Source organism: Pagrus major, chromosome 24, assembly GCF_040436345.1.
Source record: "Pagrus major chromosome 24, Pma_NU_1.0".
In the NCBI taxonomy this organism is placed as follows: Eukaryota; Metazoa; Chordata; class Actinopteri; order Spariformes; family Sparidae; genus Pagrus; species Pagrus major.
The window spans coordinates 20,149,465-20,159,914 of NC_133238.1; the positions used below are offsets into that span (position 1 = coordinate 20,149,465).

Below are 10,450 nucleotides of genomic sequence, written 5' to 3' on the forward strand. Positions count from 1 at the left end.
AATCAGCATCGCAGCGCGCCGAATTGACAAGTGCGCCTCCCCCTCCAAACGTTGTTTGACATACCCATCGTTATAGGCTTCGCCTCTGGCAGTTTCTTTTTTAAAAGGCAAGCTCAAAGCCACAGATTATACATTTTGCTCACAAACCCGGTGCGGGTGAAATAACATACAGAGAGAGAGAGAGGAGAGCGACAGAGGGAGCCTTTCTTTCTCATTTGGAGACGAGCAGCTTGCGCGTAAACGGCACCGGGCATCACTGAAGGAAGAGATACGCTGTGTCTGGATGTTGTATTTTCTTTTTTTATACATATAATTTATTGCTGCGAGGTTTGACGGACAGCGCGGGGAGAGCAGAGCGGAGTGGATTGCGCGCATTGGATGACATTTGGGACTTGACATTTGCGCAAGGCACCTGTGGATGCAGCACCCCCTCCCCTGATGTGTGGACTCAACCCTTCTGCAAAGAAAGGATTCACCACAAGATTACGCTGATAATTGTTGCGGTTTTTTTGCTCGAACACAGTGCAGTTTGAAGACGAGAAAGGACGCGCGCCATGCTCCTGAGTGTTTCCCTCCTGCTGGTCCCCCTGCTGAGCATCACCGGCTGCGGCTCGTCCTACGTGCCGTGCCAGCCGTGCGATCAGAAGGCCCTGTCCATGTGTCCGCCGGTGCCGGTGGGCTGTCAGCTGGTGAAGGAGCCCGGCTGCGGCTGCTGCCTGACGTGCGCGCTCGAAGAGGGCCAGCCGTGCGGCGTGTACACCGGGCCGTGCACGCGCGGGCTCCGCTGCCTGCCCAAAAACGGCGAGGAGAAGCCGCTGCACGCGCTGCTGCACGGCCGCGGGGTGTGCAGGAACGAGAAGTTGTACAAGCTGCTGCATCCGTCAAAAGGTGAGGCCTGTGGAGAGATGACTGAATCAGATCACAGAGGCATGAATTATACAGGTCACTGCATTCAGTGGAGCGTTACTTAACCGGATTAATTGAAGGCAGCTTCATTTTTGTCCTTAAAGTTGCTTTTAGATTGAACTTAAAGGAGCACTGTGTAGTTTTCAGACGAGAAAGCTCTTTGTTGACTGCTCGCAAAACGGAACAAACAAACTCTTTGTTTTCACAACTGAATAAACAAACTGATCTTAAAGGACGACAACTTCATGCTGTTTTACTTTGTTTGCATTTGGCGGACCCCGCCACCCTCCTAGCCTCAAACGGTGTTTACCTCCTGAGAACAGCTTGTTTATTCAGCTATGGAAACAAATAAATCACTAATACCTCATTGTTATTGTAAATATTACAATTCTGAGTCTGGATAGCTTCTCCAAAATTACATACTGCCCCTTTAAAGCGCTGAATTTGAAGCGCTCTTCGCGGTCAACCAGTAATTGTTAATATCCGATGATATCTGAGTCGGCTCTGATACTGTTCCTGGTGCATTTGCATTAAAGAAATCGCATTCTAGCTAAAACAAACAAACAGCTGGATAGAGATGTTACTCCTGAAACCTGACCAAGTAGAAATAAACAAACTTTAGTTGTTTTCACGAGTCAATAAACTGAATAAACAAACCGACCTTAAACGACAACAAATCCACACTGTTTTACTTTGTTTACATTCGTCGGACCCCGCCACCTTCCTAGCTTCAAACCATGTTTTCCCCTGAGAGCAGCTTGTTTATTTAGTTATTGAAATAATAAATACTTCTCGTTACCTCATTAAGATTCCGAGTTTGAATGTCTTCTAAAAATCTACATACTGCCCCTTTAAATCTCTTCTCGGTCAGTCGATAATTTCAATATCTGAAATCACATTCTAGCTGAAGATCTGAAAGGCTCTGCTGCTGCTGCTGTTGCAAAAAAAACCAAAAACCAGCTGGATAGAGATGTTACTCCTCCCTTGTCAATGCAGGAATTTTAATGAAGCCCTCAAGTGACACATGAGTCAGCCAGTGATGCGGTTGTAAATGAAAAAAAGAGAAAAAAAAGATGGACACTGTTTCACACCCTTTTTCTCCAACATGCATGACTTCGCTTCACATTTTCTCACTCAAAGTGCGGGGATTAAAAAGGAGGGATAAGTGGGTTTAGGTGCCCTCCTCGAGCCGGCGAAGGCTGATGTGGGTCAACTCCCGACCCTCTTTAAGACATCCTGACACCTGTCATTACCGAGGCACACGACTCCAAAGCACACCCCCCCCCACCCGTGCATCTTGACCCTGTGAACTCTGTCAACAATTGGTGCCGAGCGCCAATCAACCTGTCATCTCGGCCTGAAAGGCCCTCGCAGGGGCTGCGTAAATCAGTGGGTTTCGTGTGAGTGGCCCATCGCCCCGGGGCCCCCTCAGCCGACATAAAACAAGGGAGAAGATTACAGGTGGTGCTCGGCGAGGCTCCTCGTCGGCTCCTTTTTTGAATGGCAGTTCGGGGACAGTCGCTGTGTCTGCTGGGGAGAGCTTTGTGGGAAATGTTGGCCCTTGCACTCGCTCTCTTCAAGGTGTGAAATCATATTTTTCCCTCCTTCTCTTCTCCTACAGTTTCTCCCTTTTATTTTGCCTCTCTTTTGTGAGTTCGACCTCTCTCCATCCACCACCTGTGCCTTTTTTTTCCCACACCTAACCCGGCTTTTTGTCCCTCTGTTCTCTCCCACATCACTGCCTCTTCTCCTCTTTCCCTACCTGGCTACTGTCCCTCTTCATCTTTTCCACCCTATTCTTCTTCCTCTACCCTCCCCGTACCCAGTTTCACCCGTCCCATTCTGCCTCGCGCCTCATTTTCCTGCAGATTGGAGTTTTGGTGTAGAAGCAAAGCTCTGGAAACATAAATAATCCCACTGGCTGTGTTAAAAAACCTCAGTGGGCTGAGGCGGAGAACCGCAGTTTTTCTGGCTGAGTAACATCAAGAGTGAAGTCGAGTAACAAAGGGCAGAATATAAGAAAGGGGGGATGCGTTTAAATAACCTGAATGCATCCCCATTCCTTATCCTGTAAGGCTACTGTGAATGTGACACTGATGTATTTACAAACTCATCATATTAGGAGTAGGCAGATTATCGGTCCTGGACATAATTTTAAAATGTGCTACTTTGGCTCTGGTGCAGCATCCTCTCACATAACGTCCCACCCACAACAACTGATTGGTAACACAAAACACTGAATCTGCAAAGAAAAAAACTTACAACTAAAGTTATCAAATAAATGTAGTGGAGAGGAAGCATAAAGTAGCAGAAAATGGAAATACGCAGGTAAAGAAACTCAAAATTTCATCACTGATTGTTCGAAATCTTGACACATGAATATCGGGCCCAAATATCCATTTTCAGTTTCCTTGATTTCTAATAATCGGTATCAGCCCAGAAAAAGCCATATCGGTCTTATCAGAGAAGAAAGGGGGATGTGTTTAAATGACCTGAGTGCATCCCCCTTTCTTATTTGATAAGGTAATTTGAACGTGACCAATCAAATACAAACTCATCATTCAAGCCAGCCTCCTCAAAGCTCGGTCCCTCGCCAGCAATCTGACATTTACAGCTCTTTTCTTTTATTGTTTTGCGACCAGGATTCCCTTGTTACCATACATTTTTAGTCAGATTGCACCGAGCAGCTCCGCATCTCAGAAATGATTGTACAACCAACAAAAAAACCTCCCAATCCTCTCTTCTATTCATCCCCCCTTCCCTTTTTCCTCCCTTTCCCACACTATCCTCTGCTCCCTCCCACCACTCTTTGTCAGTCCCACCCTGGTCTCTTCATCTGTCTCCCCGCTCCTCACCCTCCCTCTCTCCGGCTCGGCGCTGCAGGGCCCAGGCTGTGCAGTGATTCAGCAGAATGCAGGCTGAGCGTGGGTTACTGATCCCCCCATCTGTCTGCCCGTCAGCCAGCTCCTCCATTAACTCCACGTCTCCTGCTGGGCGCTCTCTCCGCACATAAATCGAACTGAAAAAAACCCGATAAATAATAAAAAATGACACGTGAGGAGATCTGCAGATTGAGCCAAAAAGGTGTGTGCACACATCCTGTCATAAATTCTTTATGGAGTTGCCAGAATGATGCATTTTTAACATATTCTTAATATGATGTGTTTCGTGAGCTGTAAAACAATGATACGAGCTGTTGTTCAAAACCTTGAAAAAAGCTAAAAATAGGAGTTTTTATTGGCTTTTTTTGTCATGTTTGCAAGTACGTAACTGAAGTTATAGTTATGCCTCCTTCGTGTTAAGTTTTAAGACGAAGCAAGGAAGGAAACTCCTTGTCCAGAGCAAAAACCAAAAAGCGAAGGAAAGACGGAAGCAAGGAAAGAGTTTTTGTCGCTAATTCCTGCAGGGATCGGGCTGTCCAGGATCACAGTGTCTCACAATTCAAACACGAGGAGAAGGGAAAGGAGGAAAGGAAATGAAAGACGTGATCAGTCAGCACAGGTCAGATTAGACAAACTCGAGGATTAGCAAGTGAGGACTTGATTGGACTTACACTGGCTGCTGATCTGCTTCAGCTTTCTCTGGAGCAAAAAAAAAAAAAAAAACAGTGTCAGCAGGAAACTGGAGGGAATCTCTCTTTCTTTTTCCAAGAACATGTCATTATGTGGATGGATGATATCATGTTCATCATCATCACTGAGGGGGGGAGGTGGAGGGGCTTGGAGGCTTTAAGCATCATTTGCAACGTGGCGGTGACCTTGTTTCACCGCCCAGTTAGCTTAGTAGCTTAGCGATCACGTCAGTGCGGAGATGGAAGGGGGGTGGGGGGTGGGTTATATGCAGAAATTGCAATCTGCCAAAATGAAACGGAAACAAGTGCGTGACACAGCAGTGGAAATGGGCCAGCTGTGGCTTAGGACACATACAAGGCTAATGCAGGTTCTATAAATGAAGAGAAATATCAGTTTAAAGTGCTTTTGGGGGGGAAAGAAAGCCACAGCGGCTGATTCTGGCCCGGACACACTTGCTGTGGTCGTATGAATAGAGGGCGGGACGAGGGAGAGGGGCGAGTGCTGAGGTTTGTGCGACTGTGTGCGACTCCCCAAAATTTACCAAGGAGCTGTATTTGTGCACAGATGAAAGATGCAGCATGTACATGAGGGCTTCTGTGGGGGTTGGGACCCAAAATGGGCTGCGGCTGTTTCTGGTGGCTTGCCACATGACAAGTGTAATAGCATGTTTTCATGAGCCTGGGTGCCAGGGTGAGACTAAATATCTCATTTAGGTCACCGGCTATAAAAGTTTTAAAACCCCTGGTCTACATATACCCCAAACTGGCAACCTAACTTGCCATAAATGTAGGCTATGTTGTCTCGTGTGTCAACACATCCAATCTGAAGCTGGCCAGAAGCCACTAACTGTGCTAAATAAGCATTCAGCCGGTGCCGTGAAATCATTATGTCGTGTCATGACGTTATCGCGTCGCGCGCTCGTGAGTTAAGCTTTAGGTGAGTTTCCAGGTGGGAGCCATCGCAGGGTGCCTGATTCCGACCCCGGTCTTCAAACAGTCTCTTGAAAGCAGCAGAAAAATGCTTTGAAGCCCCGTTCTCACAGGACTAATATTACACCTGTGGACATTAAGTTGTTTGTAATGATTAGTATCATCGGTGATTTTAATCCTGCATGTCTGTAATTTGCAAAGTTCCGGTGTAAATTACCGGCCGCACCGTGGTGAAGACAGTCCTCCTCTGATAACAGTAATCCTGTGTGAATCAAGCTTCAGATAACTGCAGCTGCACTTTCTTGGTGCACATGCTTGTCCTCGCTTTTGTAGTTGTATTCTGTCATCGCCTTGCTTTTACTAATTCATACAGAAGTGCAGCTGATACATTTTGAATTTGCAGCTCAGAAATTCAGTAGCAGAACTGGACAGGAAGGTTTTCAATGACTTTTTTGGGGCATGACTGTGTCATGCAATATATAACATTAAATATATAACAAAATATATATTCACTTAACTGTGATAGCAGGGGTGCCCCTAGAATTTTTTTATAGAGGGGGGCCAGAAGGGGCAAATTTTGGGGTGGCCACCAAAAGGAGGGAGGAATCGGATGGATGATGGCGAGGCACTCGAGATGAGGGGGCGGGTATTCACGAGTGGGGGTCCAGTGCAGTGGCCAACAATTACATGGGTGTCATAGAGGACGTAACCAAAATCTGAGAAGCTGAAATCAGAGAATTTTGTGAGAAACCCTGAATGTAAAAATGATCCCACAGGCTAGCTTAAATAAATCTCAAACATCTAATGCTAATGCTCTCGCCTGTCTTTGCCTTTGCCCTGTAAGATGGAGAATCTCACGATGATGCCATGTTACCCGTGCCCGAGACAGCGCCGCCCCAAACCAAGGTGCCCCTAAACGGAAGAGACCACATCAGCGGTCTGAAGTTGCTGGCCATGAAGCAGGCCAAGGACCGCAAGAAGCAGCTGGCCAAGCTGGGACCCACCAGCAACCTGGACTTCTCGCCACTCAGCCTGGATAAACTGGAGCCAGAGTTCGTAAGTGAAGTGCTGAGCAATTTTGTGAACCGTATTTCATTCGGATGCTGGCAAACAAACACACGTTTGCTCTGCCTTCAATCAGAAATATTCTAAGATACTGCATCCTACTGCGTCAGGCTTTATAAAGAAACCAGTTCTGACAAATCAGCCAAGGTGCCCCGCAGGGCCACTTTCACATGTGACAACATGGTGTGAAGTGACTGAACTGCCAAATTACTAAAGCTCTTTCAGGGGAGGGATTTCCTGCCTCCTTAGTCTTGATTTCTCGGGCATTTCACAAACTTTCAAGGGCATTTTGATCCCTAATTTAGGTGCGCAAAACACTCTGTATTTACATCATTCTGTATTTGCAGGGCCCCTGCAGGAGAAGACTGGATAATCTCATTCAGAGCATGAAGGACACTTCCAGGGTCTTGGCTCTCTCTCTGTACATCCCCAACTGTGACAAGAAGGGCTTCTTCAAGCGCAAACAGGTATGGAAACATCTTTTTACGCCATGCTTTGAGCAAATGCAAAACCTTACAACTGTCCAAGCATCTCATCCCTTTCTGTTAACTCTTTCCTCGCAGTGCAAGCCGTCTCGTGGTCGGAGGAGGGGGATCTGCTGGTGCGTCGACCGGTTTGGCGTCAAAGTCCCCGGCGTCAACTATGCCGGAGGAGACCTGCAGTGCAAAGACCTGGACAGCAACAGCAACAGCAACGAATGAGAGCGAGCTGGTCGTTGAGCCCTGATCTTCTTAAAAACCTGCCAATCAAACTAGCACACTTTATGACTGCCAATCAGGAAAAATATGGCACAAATGCGTATATATATGGTCAGGTGTGATGGACTGTGTTGTTTCTGTCTTTTATTTTAAAGGGAAGCTGAACTGAAGAGCTTGCTTGGGTGGAAATCTGCACATGTAGGTCTTAACTCTGGCTCCCCACTGACTGTGTACTATGTTTGAGGTTAGCTAACACCTCACCTCTTTATATCCATAGATAATAGAGGAGTATATATATTTGTATGATACTGATAATATGTTGTGTACTTATAAGTCCAAGAAATTGAGACAAGACATTTTTAATGTGGCTTAAAATCAATATTTTTCTTATTTTTGTCATGGTAATGATCATCATCGAAAAAAGGGAGTCAGTTATCGTCTAAATTAGCGATGTTTAGCTAATTGCTAATCACGTGAATGACGTCCTGATACAAGAGGCATTTTTAAATATATCAAATAATGACTTCTGCCACTTTAAGGCTACTTTGCCGAGTGGGAAAAGGTGGGAAAGGTTCTGACAGGCATTTCCTATGCCGTGTTAGCATGCTAGCTAGCATTGCTTGTTCAGCACAGATTCAGAAAATCAGTGGTCTGTTTTCACCAAGAGGATCCAAATCAGTAGCTAACAGAAGGCTATACATTAAGAAGAATAGTTGGACTTCAGGTGAAATACATTTATTGGCTTTTTTGTAGAGAATCAGACGAAAAGATTGGTACCACTCTCATGTTTGTCCGTTAAATACGAAGCAAGAACCGTCAGCGAGGTACATTAGCTTTGCGTAAATACAAAAAATAGCTTGGCTCCGTCCAAATGAAACAAAATTTACCCATGAATTAGCATGTTATATGTTGTTTGTTTAATGCGTACACAAACGTAAGTGCAGAAACAACAATTTGTGGTTTAATACATAGGTTACGTGCCAGACTATTTATTGGCTGGGCCCAGTAGGCTAACCCTCCGCTGGTTGCCCCCACCAAAATTCGACATTAAATTCCCACAAGGCGCCTCAATATCAACAACAGCACGCTTAAGATTCATGTAAGTGTTTTTGCCAGTTAAGGAGGATTGTTTCCTACATCTCAGTTAAAGTCAAAATCACAATGTGACCATGTTGACATCAATCAGCGCTGTCGAAACATTCATCCTCGCCGTGCACTTAGCCATAACTGTAGCTCGTTACTCTGCCACTATCAGATGAGTCTTGTACGCTTCTGCTCATCAAACTTGGTTGTATTTTAGGCAGTCAGGCCTGTATAAAGTGTGTCATGCCATTGTTGTGATGGCCCATTATTCTGAAATTTTCCGACAGCCCCCTATCCTGAAAAGAAATGCCATCAATTAGTATCTTTCTCCAGAACCGCCTTTCCTACCTTTTAAGAAAGTTAAATTAGGAGTCGTCCATCTACTCTTAAGTCAAACAACGACTGGCACACGGAAGAGGAAGTCTTGGCCCTGATATCCTTTAACCCAAAATCCGCTAGCTCCGGCTAGATCGTTGCCTCCAGGAGCGAAATCGCCATCAAACGATAGCTGATGGCCTCTGAAACAAGACAGTGTATTTTCGGAGCACTGGGCATTTTCTCTCAGGATAAAGGGCTGTTGGACAAATGGGTTTTACAGTCAAATGGGACATTTTTCGGATTGCTTAAAGGTCCACTTCGTAAGAAAGTTGATTTTTGAGTTTCATTCCCAACTCGACAAAGACTGACGCTTTGTGTTTCCCAACTCGTGACACTTTGGGGTTGTAACTCAGCTCAGCCACCTTTCCAGAGCATCAGTCTTTGATGAGTTAGGAATTCTTAGAAAGAGAACAATCGGCAGTTCCCCACTTTCATTCGGACAAAACCTCATAAACAAACATACTGTATTGTACTGTAAAAGGTTAGATATTTAACACTCGCCACATGCCTTTTTCAAGTCCAGACAACTGCGTCCACTGTTTGTAAATGTATGTACAGTGTGTGTATGCATGCTCCTGTGTGTGTCCGTATGTGTGTAATGTACTGTATGTGCCCTTATAGTTCTCAACTACAAAAAAAAGCTCTGGTTTAAAATTCTCACGAGCCCAGCCTACCCAAGCTACTGTCCGACAAATGCGGCGCATTTCCCTTCGCACACAAATCGTATGCAAAGGCCCCGCGCTGTCTATGTTTGCACGTGTGGGGTCTCCGCCGCCACCACACAGGCAAATCTGTCGGCCGATGGTGACTTGCTCTCAGGGTTTATCGGGTCCGTCAACCTGCGAAGAGCAAGGTCGCTGAGTTTGTATGTAAATTCAAGTGCCTTCTGCCCCGCGCCACTTTGAATTTTGATTTGCATGTGGACCCATTGTGTTGCTGAATGAGGGAAAGCACAACAGAGGAGAACAATTTTAGGTGTGGATGTGGTCTGATAGACTTTTTTGTTTGATATTAGCTTTCAGTCGGCTGCTGACCAATATTTTATGATCTCCCAGTCGAGCGCTGCTGAACAGATCACAACATTTTTGTTCTGTATCTCAAAAGTTGCTTAACATCCTTTTTTTTTCGTTCTTTAAATTTCAATCTCTTCTAATCTCAAACATTCCTAATGCATAATCACTATATCGTGATTTGAGGACAGCAATGACGGGGGGGCTCACCAGCCACTTCTTCCCAATCGATCACCTGTCTCATGCTGTTGATTCTAGCACACACATGTAAACACAACACAGTGACACTTTGAACATTTCAGAATCTCAGTTAGAAAAAAAGATTAATGTGAACATTATGGTGAAATATTTATCAGGCGTGTAATTGATGTACTCGTTTTTTTTGTAATGACAAATCACTATTTAAATAAACTTCATGTACTCACGAAAAAAACGCATATCTGCACTTTTGTCTTCAACGTGTCAACTCTGCCAAGATGGTAAAATGTTGAGTCAGTTGTTGTGTGTGGTTGTTTTTTTTTTTTTTGCCTGCTATCTTTACGATCTTGACACTGTTAAAGACATGCTGTTCTCTACACAGGCTGTTTCCATCTGCTGTCAAAGGAAAAACTGCCTGCTGTGACATGACATGTAGTCATTGGGCGCCAAAGGTGTTTTGAGAGATTCAAACCATAGAGAGCAACACAGCGAGTCATTTAGCACAAAATGTGTGATCTTGATACTGTGCCAAGACTTTTATTTACTTTTTAAAACGCTAGCAGTGGATCTGGGGATGGCAATTCATAGTCTCCAGATGATGATATCCTAAT

General features: G+C 45.1%; 1 protein-coding gene across 1 annotated transcript; it reads left to right on the forward strand.

Annotated features, from left to right (window-relative positions):
* The first annotated feature begins 554 nt into the window (after window positions 1-554).
* igfbp5a (insulin-like growth factor binding protein 5a) lies at window positions 555-10,064 on the forward strand. Its single transcript, XM_073462321.1, has 4 exons — window positions 555-888; window positions 6,252-6,463; window positions 6,820-6,939; window positions 7,036-10,064. The coding sequence occupies exons 1-4, from the start codon at window positions 555-557 to the stop codon at window positions 7,171-7,173; spliced, it is 804 nt and encodes a 267-aa protein (XP_073318422.1). The 3' UTR covers window positions 7,174-10,064.
* The last annotated feature ends 386 nt before the right edge of the window (window positions 10,065-10,450 follow it).

What these genes read in the sequence shown, in the direction of transcription:
- igfbp5a (XM_073462321.1), top strand. Translation starts at nt 555, where the DNA reads ATGCTCCTGAGTGTTTCCCTCCTGCTGGTCCCCCTGCTGAGCATCACC. An exon ending in GCTGCTGCATCCGTCAAAAG is followed by an intron (nt 889 to 6,251) that starts GTGAGGCCTGTG and finishes TTGCCCTGTAAG; the next exon opens with ATGGAGAATCTCACGATGAT. An exon ending in GCTTCTTCAAGCGCAAACAG is followed by an intron (nt 6,940 to 7,035) that starts GTATGGAAACAT and finishes CTTTCCTCGCAG; the next exon opens with TGCAAGCCGTCTCGTGGTCG.